At 41.8% G+C, this 20,778-nt stretch overlaps 1 protein-coding gene across 2 annotated transcripts in view; it reads right to left on the bottom strand.

The window, feature by feature from the left end:
• Positions 1–20,778, bottom strand: part of LOC146713725 (F-box/WD repeat-containing protein 7-like) — a 47,163-nt gene that overhangs the window by 15,280 nt on the left and 11,105 nt on the right. Inside the window, exon 1 of one of the 2 annotated variants that reach the window (XM_085450079.1) lies at positions 4,489–4,787. The exons of the other annotated variant lie outside the window; for it this stretch is intronic. Coding sequence (XP_085306205.1) covers positions 4,489–4,527 — 39 coding nt within the window. The 5' untranslated portion in view covers positions 4,528–4,787. Of the gene's footprint in view, positions 1–4,488; positions 4,788–20,778 lie in introns of those variants that run through there. 2 annotated transcript variants of the gene reach the window in all.

Genomic DNA, 20,778 nt, shown 5'->3' with positions numbered 1-20,778 from the left:
CACAAACCACTTCAAACGCCACAGGAGCTCTGGCTGCAATAGCAGTTTTTACCCAAGGGCCAAAAAAAACTGGTTAATCTGACCGTATCCTTCCTCAGCGGAAATCAGCTAAAATAAACACGCGCAGCTAGAAGTTCAGCATCAGCACAGAAAAACAAAAGCAGAAGACATTTATATTGTATATGTCCCTAAAGCATGGGACGAGAACAAAGCTAATGACTTCAAATCTGCACAGACAAAACAAACCACACAAAGACCATTTCCAACAACTGGAAAAGATCAGGACACACTGAGGACTACTGCGGCCGGCTATGGATTTTATTTCTACTTGATTAAAGAGGCTGATGGATACGACTTCCACAGTAAAAAGTAAGACTCAAGACTAAATAAGCCAGACAACAAACTGGAGCTCTAGAGATGGGTAACACAACAAATACCAAACTAACAGCTGGTCTTATACTAAAACAAATATAGACAAGACATATTTACAGTTTTATATATGACGTAAAGCCCATTATTTACTGTCTATCACAAAGCTAACACAGGGACTGTGAGGTTCCAGTGTTAACCACTGCAACACTACGCTGCCAGCATGGTCATGGCATATTTCAGCAAATGTGTCATGTTTTGTTTGTTTTTTAATTTAGCTCTTCAGTGTGTGACCGTTCACTTACTGTATCTAACTTAGTTTGGCATGTGGGGGAAAACGTTGGCCTTCCTCGGTCTACGTGGTCTAATCATTCGCAATGCCCCAATTATCTTCACAATCATCTCCACAGTATTAATGTGAGCCAGCCGAATTCATATTAGCCTGCAACCAGTGTCTGCACTCATGATGCCAGCGCAGTAAGAGCTAGAGGAGTTCCCACGGATGTTTGTGGGTTTCTGGGTCGACCCTGCGGTCAGAAAGACGACCAAACGGCTGGAGCCGAGTCCACATCATCAAAGAGCTGCAGATAAACCCGAGGCCGTCTTTTGAACCGCAGAGATGCTGGAAACACCTACGCCGCCAACTTAGACAAAGCGAGGTCTGAATCAGCCCTCTCCATCTCTCGCTCGCTCTTCTCTGAGCGTCTCTCGCTGTGAATGAACGCAGGAATGCAGAAAATCAGAGGAATGTCGGCGGTGCAGCGCCGCTCTAAAATAGCTCCCAACACACACACACATGCAGAGGATAGCATCTGTGTATGTTCAAAATTAAACATGGGCAAGAAGCACCTGTAAATATTTCAGATTGTAGATTATCAGAGGGCGTTCTTCACTCCCTAACATAAACTTATAATCTGCTTTCCATTTTCAGACTCCGTGTCGCTGGATTTTAATAACAGATGCCGCGTCTGTGTGGATTTGATTAAGCCGGAAAAAATAAATAAATAAAATAAAAAGGAAAAAACTTGACCTTGGGGGGCTGGAAAACTGAAGAATGTGTTTACAGTTAGAACCAGACGACTTTGGCTTTTGGGTGGGTGGCAGAGACACATCTGTGCTTCAGCAGCAAAAATGTCCCAATCAAGCTAAACTGGGACTTTTTGGAGGGTTAGTATCTCTGCAGTTTCACCTTAAATCAAGTTTATAATAATGAGAAGAGGATACGCCGTGGCCTTACATCGACCTAGGTGCAATTTTGCCGGGATTTAATGTGAAGTCTCCCTCCATAATCTGTGTTTTTACAACATAGTGAAGGAGCTAACGTCCATTTGAAGCTCCAAACGCAAACAAACACTAGTTATTAAAGTTTTATCTGACTTTAAGTAGATTTCTGCCTCCACAAATTGCAGTTTTACAGCAGCTGCTGTCTCTAAGGTGCAGCTTTTATTCATATTTTCAAAGTGCAGCGAGGTGAAGGATTCAATTTAAATAGAGTTGAATTCGTTTGTATTAGATTTTCCAGGTTTCCTGCAGCTTTTTCTAGCTCAGTCCTATTTATGCAGCCGTGTTACAGATAAAACTGTCAATTTAAAAGAGCATTGTATTTTACAATTATTTTTAGTTTTAGATTTTCTTCTTTGAAACATCTTTTTAACTTAAAAATAATCACACGGCCATTAAGGAGACAAAAAACAATTCTGTGTTTAATTGATCGTCATGGATACTGATCGTTTTAAACACCATTTTAAACGTGAACTGTGAAAAAATGGATTTCTAAGCTTTCAATCCTTCAGTTTGAAGCTGTGACGATAAATGAGCATTTGATGTAGAAGTCACGTATCCGTTTAATCAATTACTTTTGTTTTCCACTCCTGGATGGAGGCAAATAGCTGTTTTTAACTTTCTGCTGCTGTGGTTTGAAGCCAACAAGACAAATTAGCATTAGACATGAAAGCCTTGTATCCTCTTAATTCACGTTAATAGATAATATCTGTTCATAAAAAGCTTCATCGGTCTGGAACACAAAGTTTACATGGTAGCGTTGGGACCAATATAAATATTTACATAAAATATAAACAGTTTCTAACTGTTGCTGTTTGCAGATTAAAGGATAAACAGGTAAACACTACAGATTAGTTTGAGTTGGCATTTTAGCTCATGTCCAATGTTTTGTCAAACACTTTCAAGGTTTTAATCTTGTAGTCTTAACCAAGCACTTAGCTACTAAGCACTAAAGTGAAGCTTGACTGAAATGAATTTTGACCTGTATTAAACCCCACATGCTGACCCGGCTGCTCAGTAGAAAGACTTCATTCATTTGTGTTTTCAGAGAAGAAGCAGTGTCAGTTTCTAAGGCTTCATTCCTGTGGTCAGTAACAGAAGATGTGACTGGCCATAACACACTCAGCGTTAGCTTGATTTCAATGTGAATTCTGGTGTTTTATACAGACTGAACCTAACAATGTGTCTCACAGCAGCTGTGCTTTACATTATCTGTCTTTTGAGGAGGTTTAGTGATACAGTTTCTTTTAAATTTTAATATTGACGTGATTTTATTGTCATTTGGATCCTCACCTTGATCCCGACTGGAGTTGATTTCATGTGTTTTTCTCTCGTATCTGACCACAGATATGGCAGAATACTGACACTGACATGCCTGTGCAGTGAAAGGCTCCACCTTTGTTTGTTTTCACAGTGTCGGGAGAAAGAAAAGTTACTGTCAAGGTTTCATTCCTGTGGCTCGCAGCACCAACAACGAGTACAGACTTTTTTTTTCCCCTCGTTTAACCAGCGTATATGAGGCAAACAAAGCTGAGTGTGACGGTATTTGAAGGTTCGTGGAAGAAAGAAAGAACCAATTTTGAGAAATTTAAGCCAAACAAAGCAAATTATATCAGCTACTGTCAGCCTTCCTTATTTTTCAGGGGGAAAGAAAGTTTGCAAGGTGTCATTCTATGAAGTTCTCTCTGCAATCGTATGCGTTTCACCTTTAAGAAATCACATTTGACCTGTAAAATTGCACTTTTACCACGTGCAGAGTAAAGTGCCCTGAATTTAATTGTGCCTCAGAGTACAGGGAGGAAGAAATGTCACTTTTCAGGGCTTACCCAGCATTTATGAGCCAAATAGCACAGCTGCTAGAGATTATCACAGCTGTACTGTAAAACATCCCAGATTTACAAAGGGCAGGAGGTGTCAGGTTTTTACGTTTTCATCTTGCAGTTTGAGGTTAATTTGATTTAAAGTACTTTTTCCAACCTTTATTAAACCCTACTGGCCCAAAATGGTGGCGTTTGACAACATTAAGGCAGAACTGAGCACTTGCACAGTGGACTAAACCACCTTTTGTCTGCATTTTCACAGTGCAGGGAGGAAAAATGTCACCTTCATAAGGTTTTGTGCCTGAAAGAGGAACAAACATAGATATTGACGTTAGGGCCGACTAAAAAAATGTAACTCAAGTCTCACCTGCCAAAAAGGGGTCTATTTACATGACAGTACAGTGAAATGCACTCCTGTATTTATGTTAAATATGAACAATATGACTTTTGTGGGTTTAGGCAGAAAAATCTAAGCCAAACAACACAGATCACAGCAGCTGTACTGCAAAACATCACTCATTTCAAGGAGCACAAGTCACTTTGTGAAGGTTTAATAAACCATATGGGACCAACACTGAGGAGTTTACCGTGGAGCGCACCTCCTCCACCTGCATTTTCACAGGGCAGGGAGGGAAAATGTTAATTATTATTGAGGTTTGTAGCTATAAATCATGAAATAAATATTAGACACTGAAGTTTAGAATCTAAAGAATTTAAATAAGATTTTTAGATTTTATGTCACCGTTTACAGGTTACACCCGCGGCTGAGCAGTAAAATCTATCACCAATAATCAATCACAGAGAGGGTGACACGGGGAGGAGAGGGAGGACACGGATGCCCCCCCTCTCTGGTTCCGCAGTGGTCCACGCTCGCACGCGCACTCGCACGCGCCGCCGAAGCATTTCGCTGTCAGTGAGAGAAACGCCTTGTCATGCCGGCGCACGAGCCTGACAACCTTCAACATCTGCACCACAACCGCCCTTATCGATCCGCCGCTCGTCTCTAATCGATACTCACTTTGTAGAAGATGAGCTTCAAGGTGCCGTAGAAACCCATGGCTGCCCCCTCCGGTAGGTACGAGCCTCCCGGAGCCCCGAGGGGTGGAAAAAATATATATTACAAAGTTCAAATGAATGAATCCGGAAATAAAATTTGGGAAAATAAAAATAAAGAGGGATATCCGAGAATGGGCGTGACGTCACACATCCATGGGGCGCTAATCGATGAGTTTGAGAGGAGCCGCCGAGCTGCTGCTGCTTCAGGATCCACTCACTGACTGACTCCCTCTCTGCGCTCCGGCTCTATGCGGCTCGACCTCCACGGGAACACGCAGGGACATGCCTCTCCGTGCCTCGTGAGAGGGAGGGTGGAGCCTCTGTGCGTGTCCGTGTGTGTGTGAGAGAGTGTGCGTGTCCAATGCACGGTAATTATCGTCGTTGTAGCCTAATTACCACGAAAACACTCGCGTTTGAGTCCAAAGCGTTTAGAGGAAAACAAGCAGCTGTTTTTAATGAGCGCAGACACACATCAAAGGTTCCGAACAGGAGGAAAGACAGAATCAAATGGTTAAAAATATCTCACCGGCCACTTCGTTAGGTACACACTGCAACAGTTACACACCATTAATATCACGTCCTCTGCAGAGACACCTCAGTGTCAAACACACACATGTAATTTAGTGTAATAGTGTAACATACTGGGATATTTATAATTCGAGCTGTGTTGTGAATTTGATTTATATCATAGTATTTAATTGGAGCAATTGACCACATTTCCTCTGGGATTAATAAACTAGTTTGATTGTCATACACCTGTTAACCTGCTCGTTAATGCACATATCTAACCTGTCAATCACATAGCAGCACTCAGTGCATTGAGGCATGCGGTTGAGATGACCTGTTCAAACGTAGGATTAGACTGAGCGAGACGGGTGTATTTCAGAAGCTGCAGATCTGCTGGGATTTTCCCGCACGACCATCTCTATGGTTTCAATGATGTCAGAGGTCAGAGGGGAATGGCCAGAGTGCTTCACGCTGGCAGGAAGGCAGCAGTAACTCAAATAACCGCTCACCACCAAGGTATGCAGAAAAGCATCTCTGAATGCACAACACAATAGGCCTTAAAGCAGCAGAAGAGCACAACACGCACCACTCCTGTCACCTAAGCACACAAAGCCAAGGCTACAATTCACAAAGGATCAACACAATGGAAAATAAAAAGAATGAAGGAAAAAAGGTTGCCTGGCCTGTTTGCTGCTGGGACAGGCTACGTCCACACAGACACAGCTATTTTGGTAAATGTAACTTTTTCTATGAGTTTTGGCCTTTTGTCCACACATTAACAGCACTGTGCACCATGGAAACAGAGCACTGGAAAGACTCCTTTTGAAAACATAGTTTCCATTTCTATATTTCGAAAAGAAGGACAATGGTGATTTTGTCTCACAGCATCAAATATGTGAACCTTTATCGCCTTCTTCAACAGTGCACCGTGTTATTGTTTGTGGGCTGCTGATTGGCCATTTCCTCAGTGGTTAAGGCTACATGACCGTTTTTTTGACTGAGTTTTTTGTCCAAAACAAAAAACAAAAAAAAAAATCCAGGAATGCTATACTAGCATTCCTGGATTTCTGGATTCCTGGATTATACTAGCACCTAATGAAGTGGCATAAGCATATTAGCAAATTAGATGTTTAATAGGTCAGGCCAGTAAAATTATTGGCTCATTTAAAATAACACTTGAAATTGTTTCCCTTTCGTCAAGTGTCAAAAAAAGTATCTTGTGAAACTGTTTTTTGAGCCGTCCGTTCATAAAACTGACATCTCGACAAAACCATGAATCGGTTTGTTTCCACGTCTCAAAGCAAAGCAGCTGAAACCAGTCTAAAAATATATATCTACACGCTTACAGGAAGTAGCACTAAAAAACAAATACCCAGACTTTTTCTCACAATTTAAAAAGTTTTTCATTACTTCACAGAACACTTTCAAGCTTCAGCGTTGGTGTTTTTGGCTGCTGCCATTTTGACTTTTTTGGACCAACTACCTGTTTGTGGTAAACAGAGGGTTTAAACAGTAGGTGGGTGGGGCTTCTGAGGCGCCCATATTAGGGACATCCCCTCTCTGCTGCCTTGTCCCAATCCCCTCATGAAATAAACTACTGTCGCTGTTTTTGTGAGCTGGAAATCCGACTTGAGATGGGGTTCAAGACTCAAATTCTGACTGGGAACTTTGAAATTCTGGCTACAACTTATTCAGGAACGTGTCATAAGACATCATATGGATCCAAAGTGTGAAGCGTGAGCTTTCGGCTCACACGGATCCCTGTCACCCATCACTGTAACAGCAAAGCACAAAAGAGAACTGTGTCTGAACCAAAGCTGAAAGCCGACCACTGTAAACATTGTGACGTTACTGTGAAAGAACGGCCACACAGGCAACAGGAATAAATGTGACATGCTTTCACATAAACAAACACACACACCCACATATGGGCACAGCAGGGGGTTGTTGGAGGTTGCAGCTTTCTCACAGCTGATTGACCTGAAGGTCGAGTGACACTCCCACAGGCGCGCACACACACGCAAGCGCACACAAACACACATTAGGCAGCTCTGGGAGTTGGTGGAGGTTAATTTGGGAGGTCAAGCCTTTCACTCACTGCCTGCAGAGACAAAACATCCAACACCTTCCCCCTCGCTTACCTGTAGAGCTTTTTTTTCTTGCCTTATCTTCCCCTTTCTGGATCTCTCTTCCTTTGTTACCCTGCTGGCCTGAGACGCTCTGTTTTTTCCCTTCTCGTCTTATCTCGATTACATGCGAGCGCACGGAGGAAGTTGCTGTATAAACTTGGCATCCAGAAAAATGGAAACACCTGTAAATCCAACAAAGCAGCCCTGCAGCCGGTCAAACTGCATCAGTGCTGAGGTGGTTACGTACACTCTGTTCAGTCTCAGAGGAGTTTGTGATGCTGTTGTCTTGGCTGTATCACAGACAGAGAGAGGAAAAGCTGTATATTAAAAACACCTGAATGTATAACCCATACGAGCCTGATTAACACGTGAGGCGGGATACGCTCGGTCTTTTTTAATTGCATTTACAGACCGGATCCAGATATAATGTTGGCGCCTGTTAGTTTGCTCTGAGCTTAATCAAAGACAAACTTTCCAAACAATGCTAAACAGATCATCAGTGCATGCTCAGTATTCCAGCTTGTGGCCCATCTCCTGCTACTTTAATCTACAAAGGTTGCCACTGCATTCCTGATTGCGTCCAGAGAGACCATTTCTTCTAAAAGTACAGTTTATTTTAAAAAAAAGAGGCACTGAGCTGTTTTTACTTGTGATTTTTGGACTAAAAACAGGAGGACTTAATGGGAAACCGGCTGAGTTCTCAGAACTTCTCTCTCAGAGCATGTACTGCATTTAGTAACTGATGCTGCTGCTTATAAGCGACGACTGAAACCAAATGCTGTGCCGGCAATTTTGTCCAATAATGACTCTGAAAGCTCCCGGATAGTGAGTGAAAATTGCTTTGAGTAACATGAAAAACGAGCGATACAAGACATCCTTCTGCTGGTGCGTGAACTCTCTGCTCCGAAAGCCAACCAGAGGTCGTGACCTTTGTCAAACAGGAAGCGATAACCTGCCAGGTTTAGTCAGCTCAGCAGTCTGAGTGCCCAGTGTTTCCGACTCACACCGATGCAGACGCAGAGGATGGAGGTGTTCACCAAGCGAGTAATTATGGACCATCTCTGCACGTGAACGAGGCCTAAATGTCATCTCCTAACTCACCCCACGAGAAACCACTCATTTTTCCCACACTACATTTGCAGTATGTCATATCCAGCCATGGAACAGCGCCACCCTGAGACTATAAAAACTTTACAAGTTACAGCACCTTAGAAGTACATGAGGCGGCCGCTTCATTTTTTCCCAGCTTTTTTTGAGCACTTATAACTTCTTAAATACAGGACATTGAAACTTGAAAGTCCGTTTTCAGACCCCCCCCCCCCCCCCCCACACACACACACACACACACACACACACATTTAACCTCTTAAAACTCCAAACAAACCAACTCGCTGTGCTACAATATGACTCTGAAATCTCATTATTGTTGCATGGCCAACTTTGAGCATGACTTTCAATTATGGCAAAATTTTGAAGCACTACTAAAACATTTTAAAAGAACAGCTGAGATGTTGCGTGACATCAACACAAACACTGAAGTTAGTGTTGAATACTGTGAAGGATTGGACTGATTTTATACACACTTTAATACTTTATCCCCAAACAGACTCTTCACATGCTTCTCCCACAGCAGCTGTCATTTACCTGACCTGCTCTGACCCCGCCTCCTGGCTACAGCCATCCTGATCACCTTAATCATCAGGACCCCGGATGATCTTTAACCTCTGGACCTGCTAATCTATAAACCTCTCTTTCTCTCTGTCATCACATCACTTATTGGTCAATCCTCCTCCCTTCATCTCTTCTTGCTGCTTTGAAGCCTCTCACTTTATTTCCTTTGTGTCGCAGCACTTCCTTCCTCCCACCTTTTCCTTCCATTATATCTGGGACTAATTCTTCTCTTTCTCCTCCTCCTCGTAGTTTCCATTTTGTCATAAATTTGAATTCAGCATCTCCCGCTGTCTGCTTCTAATTTACGTCTTTTTCATCCCTCCACTGCTCTGTTTTCTCCACAGAAACATGCTCGACATGTGTCACAAATTAATCCTGGAAGTTAAAAGCAAAACAGAAGGAGTGCATGAAGACGTAGGTGGAAAATACAATGTTTGGGTGTTTTAGAAGCATCCCCGTGTCAGTGGTAGGGTTTTAAAAGTATTTTCTGAACCGTGCATCAGCTGATTTGCATTTTTTTTGTATCACCTATAATTCAAAATAACTCCATCTAGATTTAAGTCTTATTGTTTTTCAAGTTTCTCCTGTGCACATGTTTATTCTGCAGATCCTTTGTAATGAATAGAAAGTTTCCCCATCTCAAATAAAAAACTACAGAAACTAAAATTTGCTCTCTGCTGAGAATTTACAAAAGAAGCCACTTTTAGATCAGTGACGACTGAGAATATTAGATGCTCTCCTGCTCGATACAAATCTCTGAAAGCAAACCAACAACACAAACCTGATCTCAGAGAGAGCTGACAATCGTTTTATTTTCCAGCAACTTTGCAACGAATCGATAACTTTACAACAGACGAGACTGCAGCGAGTCTCCAAAACCTGAAACAGTATGTACGGTATTATTTAGAGGCTCTAAGCAAAAGATCACTGGTTTGGTCCGAGGAGGAGACACAAATCCCTCTGGGGGTTTCATCAGGAAAAATTCTGCCACACCAAACACGAGCTACCCACTGTGGTGACATCGTGTGAATAAGTGAACAGCCAGTAGTTTAGGCATTTTCAATACAAGACTTTTTTTGTAACACATTTAAATTTCATGCAGCTTTCATTCATTTTTGAGAGTTTGTTTAGTTTAAGTTTTAGGATGTTAGTGACCAGATGGAGGGTGGTCTGTGGTCTCGTTCCCATTTGCCCATGTGTGTGCTGGATTTTTAGCAGCTACTGAAGTTTCAAAATAAGAGTAGGTTTTCGTAGCCTGGAGCTCAGATTACAGAGGGCTTGAAAGTGTCAGACACTTTTCTGATTGGCGACACCTTTCTGGAGAAGACTGAAGCAAGTCCAGCATGCTTCAAGCAGTGGAAAAAATAGTTATCAAACACAACACTGGCATTGTGATCATAAACAAGGCTTTAAGTGGGGATGATGGTATCATGTTTGTGCCAGTCTGCAATAGTTTTTGGCTACTCTGAGAGAAAGATTTTGGGTACGAACATCAAAGTTTCCAGTTTGCTGTAGTCCTCCAAAATGCACTGACTAAGGCCAACTGGAGTAGTTCACATTGCTAGTTGTAATTCTACAGCATGTAGATGGTCTGCAAAGTCATGCTGGTCTGTTTACTCCAACAAGCAGTTTCAAACAAAACAAAACAAAACACACACAAAAAAATGGACGTATGAAGCCAACTATACTTGGGTGGTCTGAAGTCCTTTGTGTGAGAAACCCTGCATCTACAGCATTCAGATCCCAAGCTGTAAATCTTTAAACATCTGAAAGGACCATCATGAGTGACGAGAGGAAGACAAGTCCTGCAACAGATGGTCTGACCCCCACACAGAGCCCAGATCTTATCATCATGGAGTCGGTCTGTGATTACTTCAACTCAGACAAACAAAACTCTTTCGGATAGTACTGATCAATGTCCAAAAACACAGAGTGTCTCTATACAGGAAAAAGATCACCAGCTTACATCTCTTCTTCGTGTATTTTTCCCTCCACCCTGTTCATCCTTCAAAGCTCAGCCTCCCTCCCTCTCTGGTATGCAGACCCACAGAGTCTCTCGCTCTGATGACCTTGTAAAACCTGAAGCTTGTGTGAGTGTGTAAGTGTGTTCTGCATTAAAGCACACCCTTTCCCACACTCAAGGACTTTGAGTGCATGTAAATTTCCAGAAGCTACTCTCCACTCGGTCGTCCCGCTCGTTATGTAGCAGCAGAGCTTGGGAGACCCTGTTAAGGCTGATATGACGCTCAGCTGATAAAACAATGGATGGCATGTGTTCACAGAGGTGGCAGCAGTCCTTGTTGCAGGGAGAGTGCATGATAACCGCGCTGCTCTGTGGGGACTGGAGTATATCGTGGTATACGAGATAATCTTTGTTCTAGGGCTTAAATTTGGCCAATTTTATGGTCAAGGTTGTCTCGTTGGCGAGCTACAACCTCAGGTTGTTTCTGCTGAATGTTTTCCATCAGGTGCTTTGAGACGTTACAGAAGTTTAAACTGACATCTTGCCCTGACTGAGGGACGAATTGTTGATGCCCACCACTGTGAATGAGTCACATTTCTGACCTTATGTGGCACATTTAGGCTAGGCAATAACACCACCTAGAGTTTAATTATGTTTGCCTTTTGCATCTGCAAAGGGCACGATACAGCAAAAGTGACATCATATGTTGGTGCAAGCCGCACTTTGGTGTCATGTCAGACAGTTGTGCTGCCACTGAAGCCTCCTGGTAAAAGACAACCATATGAGCCCTCCACACCATAGCTGATGTGCGTTGTTCAGGAGAATATTTTAGTGTACACCCACGCCACACTGGTATTAATGGTACAGAGTTATGGTGGCAGGTTTCCGTGCAAAGTGACTAATGTGGTGGGTACAAATAGTTGGAGAATGTGTAGTGTTGAAGACAAAGCTCTTTACAGGAACTTATCCTTTCATACATGCTTGTAAAAGCAGGCACACCTGTGTGAATGGGAGTGAAAACACCTGAATGCAAAGATTCAGAGGTGTCGCCCATTATTTTTGACAATGCAGTGTATTTAAAAGTATAAAGCCATTCTTCAGGTTGGTTTGGGACATACGTTGATATTTGCTCTGTGGTAAAATAGATGTGGACATGAAGACGGTTAGAAGTGGTCTTTACTGCAGAAATGCTTAAAGCTCAAAGGGGAACTCAGCCAAAGTTCAAATTCTGTATGGCTTAAGTTTTACAGGAGTTCCAGAATTTGAACCTCACAAATCTTCCTTATAATAAGCATTTGTCCTCCAGCTGTAGTGATGAATAAGTTGCAAAATGAAGAAACTTCATGTAGAGATGTTAATGTAAGGTTTTCATAACATACTGCTGCTGACAGTGATTGATTTTTAAAAAGAAAACGATGTATTCTCTTAAAAACGCATGCATTGTAATATTAGAAAGACTCCAAATCCAGCAGTCAGAATTACAGAGTCACTCTGTAGTTACTTCACCATCTCTGCACACTGGAAAAGTAAACGGTCAACTTCAATGGGCAGTCTAGTGAGGGATTATAATATTATTTTATGCCATGTTAGACCCCTAATTAAAGATTGTGAATTATTATATAGTTTTAGTTTGCATTATTCTCCTGAATTAGAAGAAGGTAATAACTATTACATTTGTTAAACTGATTTGCATTACATTAGACTGCTGATTTATTGTGAATGAATGACATTGTTTTATGATGCATTATACTGCTGAGTTATAAGAAATACTGTTCGCAGAAAGTCATCGCCTTATTTGTCTGATTAGAAGAGAACAGAACATGCTGGAGTTTTCTGCCCCATCTCAGCAGGAGCAGATAAACAGGGAGCCAAGGTCGTAGCTTAGGCGCCGTGTGAGAGAAAGCATGTGAATGTTTAGGCTTTTATGATAAGGTGGGGGCCACTAGAGGCTATAAGAGTTTGATCAATGCTCCACCATTTTGAGATCTGAGGCTGTCTGCGTATGGTGTCCATCTCCCACGCGTGTGATCATTAAAATCATCGTTTGACTCAACCTGGCCGGACCAGTGTTGTTATTGTGGTTTTTCCTCTTGTATCCATCCCCAGTATTTGAATCCGTAACAGTAGATAGAAAGCACTCTTCTCACACACACTAGGGGAACCTCACTTCCCACTATTAGTTCCTATCTTTTACAAAAGCGCCTGTTTATTTCCTTTGGCTCAATGACTTTGCAATCTAATAAAGCAGATTTTCATTTCTCATTGTGTTTTATGCACCAGCTCATCTCTCTGATAGTCCTACTGCCCACGAGGCCTGTAAGCCCAGATTACCAACTTTTTCCCCCAGCGCTTTGTCCAACATCTGTTTTAACTCTGTTACCTTAAGTTTAGATACAGGAAATATTTTATTATAGTTAGGCTTCGATTTAGAGCTCTTTACGTTCTCTTCTGTTAGCTCTCTCTAACAGGCAATACAAATCAAAATACATTTATTTTTTGTGCAAGGTTGATTTTGATTTTATCTGCTGTGACAATTTCTGATCTTAACCCAACTAGGTCAGAATCCACAGAAACTATTTACACACACTCCAAAAAATTATTTTCACTGGTCTCCAAGCAGCTAGGGTTTGGAGCTATAGCTGGGGTCATCAGCAGTGACCTCACAGGGTTAAGCTCACCAAGTCAGTCTGAGTCACTCACACCAGTGAGGTTCGACTGTTATTAATCGGTCGAACCTCACCCAAAGGAAACCCCCCCCCCCAGAGGTTGCTTTAGGATGTTGTGGCCCAGGACTGGTTCTGGTCCTCGGGCCATGTTTTGCTCTGTGATGGCAGAGTTACACACTCCAGCCTCTGTAACCCTAAATTGGGTAAGAGGGAGGGATGAGTGTCAGGTACTTCCATTAAAAGCAGTAGGAACATATACTGTGAGGCACAAAGAGAGAGTTGGTACCTAATCTTGTTGAGACAGTGTTGGTGATGTGAGGAACAGGATTTTATTTCTCTTTTCCAGCATGAATATAAAGTAATGCAGGGCAACTCTCCAGAGACTCCGCTATCCATATTTAATGAACTGAATGCACAAATATCAGCTGAAATGAAGGTAAAAAGTTTATAAAGCAAAATAATTTGTCTTGTTCTTTTTTACTTTTTTTACACTTCTTCTATTTCTAAAGAAAAATCGTCAAACCAAACACGTTTTTTGTATGTTTGCGATCCTCAGAGCTAACGATTGTCAGACAGTGAGAAACACAGAGAAAACCACTTCAAAGAAACACACAGTCACACTTCAAAAAGGCAAAGGCAGATGTGGACGTATGTGTGTGTGTGCGCGTGCACGCACATGTCTGTTAGCAGGATTACCCTACGAGTGTGTGAGGAATCAATAAGGAGAGAGGGGGGGAGGGGGGGAGGAGAGAGGATCAGAGGAATGTGTGAAAGATTGATTTTCAGCAGATGATGTTTCATCTCTTTCTCTCCGTAGATGGCTGCGTGTTAGAGTAGAAGAAGACCCTCACGCTCAGAGTTCATTTTAGCATCAATAATGCAGCTCAAACAACCAACAGTGAGTGCTTCAAAGGTCAGGAGGTCACCGGCCATAAAGCATGTGCAAAAATATCATAAATCATTCACCCCTCCAGGCTGCAGAGAGATTAAATGTATTTTAACACCTAACACCAGAGAGGCTGGTTTCCAGCATGATGCAGAGCATCTTCCAGAAATGATTCAGTTTCCATTGCAAACACATGCAGCAGATTGCAGCCAATCCCTGAGCTGCTGGAGGTTTCTTCCTGTGAAAACGAAGCTCCTCCTCTCACCCATCAACAAGTCCTGCTTACACTGAGATTGTCTGACTGTTGGGTTTCTCTCTCTACTATTGCAGTCTTTCCTTTACAATTAAAAAGCACCTTGCAACAAGACGAGTGCTGTTGTGAACCAGCACAGTGTAAATGAAATTAATTACAACTGGAAATTAATATAATCAAAAACCTTAATATTGCCAGTATCAGTCAGCTTTGTTCAACTGTGATGTTTCCAGGGTGGAAGGATTAAATCTTTAATGACTTTTAAAAGTATTTCAGGTTTGATCTAATCCACACAGCGCCAAAAGTATACCTACAGGATCAAATATAAACATACATTCACAGTTTTAATAAATGCTGCTGAACGTTATCCAGTGTTTTAACTTGACTACACCAAGGCCTGTTTACTTCTCAACAGTGATCATGAATGACTACAACTGGTAGTTTCTCTTTGCTAGCATAAAATTAAATTTGACAGCACTGCATTGACTGCAATATTCTGAAAAATGGGAAACTTGAAGGAAGATCTAAGAAGGAGAATTGTAGACTTAAACAAGCTAGGAAGCTGTCATGGAGCCATTTCTTAAGAACTGCTCATTCCAAGATCATCAGTTCAAACAATTGCACATAAGTTATATGTCCAAACTGTCACGTTCATGTTCAGGAACAACCAGCTGAGATGAGACAAAGATTTAGTTGTTTGGCCACAGTGACAATAGGTATATTTGGAGGACCGTGTACCAACTGTCAAGCATGGTGGTGGTAGTGCAATGCATATTGCACAATGTGGATGGAAATATGAGAGAGAACTACCTTCAAACTCCTCACATGAAATCAATTTAGATTCAAACTTAAACACAGATCTTTGTCCCAACGCAGCAATGATCCCAATACACACATCTGGGGTGGCTCTATCTCAAGAGGTACAACAAGTCATCCATTATTTGGAAAGTTGGTTGTTTGATCCCTGGCTGCTCCAGTCTGCATGCTAAAAGTATCTTTGGGGAAGAAATGAAAGGTTCATTAAAGTAAGAATGTGTGTCAGTATTAGATAGAAAGCACTTAGGCATAGAAAAAAAATGTATGAATGGGTGTGAGTGGGTGAAGGAGGTGAGTTGTATGAAGTGCTTCGGGGTGCTCCAGTAGAGTAGAACAGCGCTATATAAAGGACCAGTGCATTTACATCAGAACTGGTTTTAGAATGGATAAAGCAGGCTAACACTAAGCATCTGAAACTCCTCAGAATTTATAGACTATGCTGAAAAGACAGATCCATACCAAGGAAACAAACCAATTTAAATGAACTGTAGCAATTTTAATAGACAAAGATATTTCTTATGCTATCAAATAAACATTTACTAGCTTAAATTTAATAGCGCTCCCGTGTTCTTCACCATAAGCCATTAGCAACTGTTGTTTTCTTTCAATTTGCAGAGATATTTTAAGAGTCAAAAACAAGCTTGTGCAGCCACTGAACATAATGGTTGAGTAAGTTATTACAGATTCGTCAGCCCTCAATTAAAAATTACTTCAACAATAAAATGGTACTGTAAAAATAGTCAATTACTAGGAACATCTACCGTGAGGAGAAATTGAGCTTAGCGAGCTAACAAGCTGCCAGGTCTGAAGACAGAAGTCATTTCCAGTGGGACACATTACAGAGGTGCAATGCAGCAAACAACAAGTGGTTTATAATGGAAGTAAACAATGCCACTGCACCGTGCAGAGAGTGTGTGCGCGCGCATGTGTGTGTTCATCTATAATGAATGCCGACAGTGTTGGAGGAATGTAAGGGAGTTAGTGCTCATGTATATTTTAATGAGTACCTCTGTGTGTGTGTGTGTGTGTGTGTGTGTGTGTGTGTGTGTGTGTGTGTGTGTGTGTGTGTGTGTGTGTGTGTGTGTGTGTCTCTAAGCTGCAATCGTTCCCAGGGGAGAAATAGAGATTCACCAGCACTAGCAATCAGGATAGGAGGATGGAAGGAAAAAAGGCACAAAGGAAAGAAAGAATTAAGATACACACTCAGAGGAAGAATAAAAAGCCCTGTTAATATGCTGGCCTTGTGTGTGATCAAGCATTAGCATGTAAAGAGGGTAATCCTAAAATCTAAGGAATATGTAGAGTTGCAATATTTCTTTAATACAATGATTAATTCTACCTGTTTGGTATGTGGCAACTATCACAGCAATACAAAAATTAAAATAAAAACTATGTTAAAGTTTGATAAAGAGCAAGTCCACTGGCAGGTACTGGATTCTGGTGCTCCTAAACCAGTGTCTACTTCCAGTTGGGCGACCCAAGAGAACCTCAGAGGAGACGAACCTGAGCTGGAAACTTTTGAACATGAAGGAGCATTGAGTTTACTCTGGGTGCAACTATACAGGGGAGTGTGCACAGGAAGAACCCCTGTCAATCAAATTCAGTGACTAGTAGTGATGACAGGGGTAATAACGGTTAGGAACACGAAATGGCCAGGTGCTAACCATTACAGGAAGTTAAGCAACAACCAATGGGAAAGCAGTATTTAAAAACCATTGTTTATTTGTCTCAAACCTAAAATTAGGGACTTGGCAAAACAGCAAAAATGTTTCAAAAGGTACAGCTTTTACTTTTTCTGTATGGTGGGGTACCAGTCTGCAGGTCTGTGTGACTGCGCCCTTATTCACTTGACCACGACTGTCGCACATCAAAAATGGTGGATGAGTTAACACTGAATGGTTAATGGTCATTTTTTTTTTTTTTAAAGAGGCTTGAAACTTTGCAGTCTTTGCCTCAAAGCATTTTTCCCCACCCACTGCAGGTTGTTGCTCTAGCACCACCTTCACCGCTGCAGAGCTCTCCCACAGACTTCAGTGAAGGACTGTCAAACAGAATCCCTCTTCTTTTATTCATCTGATTGAAGCCTGCAGCTCGATGACATCAGTCAGAAACATCATGTAGGTGTGTCTAAGAATAAGAAGAAATACTAGATGTGTGGGTGAAGACAGGCACTCAGAAAGAAAAACAGACTGGGGTGGGGGCGCGAGAACGACACAAGCTTCGAGGTTTTAGTGGCATTCTTCAGGTGTCACCTTACACACTGTAAAACACAGGGAACGGGAGAGAGAGGAGACAGGACAGCAGAGCACCTGTTCCTCGCTGTGCTCCCTCGCTCACACACACATGAATGAGGGTCAACGGAACACCGGCCCACCAATAAGAATACAGTTCTGTGGGGTTGCCATGGTAATGGTGCAGTTAGAGAAAGACATGAGTGGTTTAAAAAAATAAAAAAAAAAAGAGGAAAAAAGGAGAAGGTCGATTTATACTTCAGCTACCACGTTTGAATACCTCACAGTTTTTACTGCACATTTTATATTTAGGCAAACGGGTTACAGCTATGTTATTACAGATTGGCACCTTTTATCCACTTAAATGACTAAAAAAAACAAACAAACAAAAAAAAAACATTACCATCACTATTTAAGTTTTATTTGCTCATGATTTACTAGAAGGTTTATTCCTGTGTGGGTACAACCACTTGTTATAAAAGGTTTTGAAGACAGTTTTCATCTAAACCACATGGCTTCAGTCAATCGTAGTGACTACGTAAGATCACGTGAATATAGGCTAAGACACAAGGCCTGGAGACTAGTCTGCAACCTTTGGGCAAAAACTGGTTGTGTGGGAAAAATAAGTATTCCGCATCTAGTTGGGAGCATTGCGGAGGGTTGATGGCAGTTGCTAAAGGCCAAATCACACAGGTCTACAAATGTGTCAGTGACCTCTGACTTATGGGAACCATCTGTCACTGTGGGGTGGGAGGTGGGGGTGGACTTTTTTTTTTTACACTACTGCTTGGCTAAATGTTGGCATGTGCTTGCAGACAAATGTGAAAAACTACAGACAACCAGTCATTTTTTTTTAGTTTTTGGTGCAACATCTTCTTTGCAAGCGATTTCATCCAGCCACAGCCAGAAACCTCCAACAGCCACTGCCAAACAGTCCCTAGTAATCATGTCCAACGTTGACGCCAACTCTTGAGTTAGGTGTCCATAAAGTCACATAAAAACATATCTTACATACAATATAGGTGTGGCTTCCTGGTCTGGAAAATTAGCCAATGAATACCCTGAATGGCCTTGTAATAGCCCCTGTTCAGGGCCGGTGGGGGCAGCATCCCTCCAGTTGACAGTTTGATCAGCACCACACTATGTCCATCTTTTATATACAGTCACTGGAAAAAGGTAGAGTTAATGTTCATTCGAATTAGATCCATTGTTTAATCTCCGTAAAAAACCCACTGGTGAATTCTTACCCTGTTATGACTCCATATCAGCTCTAAATTGTGGTGGTAAGCCATAACCACACAGAAAGGAATTACATTTTGTTTTTTATTTTCTCTGTATGCAAAATTAAAAATGAAGATTACATCAAAACAATCAGCTCCTGCATTGAAACTACTGGCAGAAAATGGCCCTGGTGTACAAACATATTTGCATAAATCCTTGCTAAATTCCCACATCTGACAGCTTTGACAGGCTCACAGGAGAAAGTGTCAGTCTGACTGACTGACAAGAACGTTTGCTCCTCGTTTACACAAGAGAACTTGAAAAATCAGGGGGTTTAAAAACACTTATAGCCAATACAAGGTCTGGCTTCAAACCTAGCACTTTGGATGAACTTTCTTTCTCTCTCTGATAATGATTTCTGTCACTACGTACTAGAGCAAGGCGATATGGCCAAAAATATTTATCACGATATACATTTGAAAATGTGTGATAACGATATAACTGACGATATAATTGACGATATAATTGACACGAGACAAAATACAACTCCGCAACTTTATTAGTGCAAAAAAACCCAAACAAACCCCCCAAAAGAACCAAAACATCAGTGTATTTTCACTTAAACAAGCAGCTGTTTTTTTAAGTGCATTAAAGTTATATAAAAATTTAACAGTGCAAATGCAAATTCCTTACTGACAGTTTAACCAAAAGGTATTTCCAGTGGAATTGGCCGACATTTCCTCAGCATAACCATGTATAATATCCACAAAGAGGTTATACACACACACAATACGGTGATATTATGTTGAAGCACAGTACGTATCACTCCGCGAGACTTCTGCCTACGATAGCTGTAATGCTCCGACAATCCATCAAGCGGTGCGGGTTCGTAGCTTAGCAAAGTCGTACTGAAACATTTGACAGATTTTCGAGCACCATGTACCACATGAAATCGTTTCGAGGTCAGTAAACACAACCAGAATTCATACATAAGGAGCACCAGATTATAAGGGGCACTGTCGACTTTCAGAAAAATCAAAGGATTGATTTTAACCCTGGAGAACCAATGGGGCCAGAGCCGACCCCATTGGTTTTCTAGGGAAACCATGGGGTCAAATTTGACCCCATGGGTTCTCCAGGGTTAAGTGTGCCATATTTTCTGAAAAACACGGTAATAACGACGGCCCGCTAGCATGTGCTACCAAAAATAGTGCTTTGTTATGTATCTGATGGACGAAAGCCAAACCAGTTCCACACCACTGAAGTTGCAGCATTTTTACAAACCAATTTTGGTTCATCTGTTTCATTCAACGATCCGCTTTCGCGCTTCTTATTCTCCATCACTGCCACACTTTTTCCACCATGTGCGTATGTAAACAAAGGCACTGCACATGCGTGTTTTACCCGTATTCTATCGCGATATTTCATTTTCTTATTGTTGCCCAACATTATACCTGTATTACCATGAATGGTGTGATATGGCCCAGCCCTACTACGTACTACAGTAAAGAAAAAGCTACAAGAAACAAAAACCATCATGACATCAGAGTTTCAATAAAGAAGATACCAGCTCTATATTAAAAGTTAGGCTGAGCAAAAACTGAGAAAGAAACAAACTGAATCTTTTTTTTTTTCCTCTTCCAAGACACTGGATATGAAAGAACTGAACTACATTTTTCAGTAGCTGTGTCAACGTGCCGCAGGGAGACTTTACTGTAACCGGAAGGTCACAGATTCAAGCCTCCGTCCTGCTGATGAGCAGAAGAGTCCAGGAATGCTGCAGCTCGAGGAATGTGTGTGTATGACACGCCGACTCGGCGTGGCCGGACCTGACTGGCTGGAATGTGACCGCATGCGCACACACGCACGCACACGCACGCACGCACGCACGCACGCACGCACACACAGA

Source organism: Copadichromis virginalis, linkage group LG3, assembly GCF_057382275.1.
Source record: "Copadichromis virginalis isolate Kocher_CV1m ecotype Utaka linkage group LG3, C_Virginalis_male_GT1.1, whole genome shotgun sequence".
Taxonomy (NCBI): Eukaryota; Metazoa; Chordata; class Actinopteri; order Cichliformes; family Cichlidae; genus Copadichromis; species Copadichromis virginalis.
The sequence above is the reverse complement of the archived record's forward strand: the minus strand, read 5'-3'. Positions and strand labels throughout refer to the sequence as shown.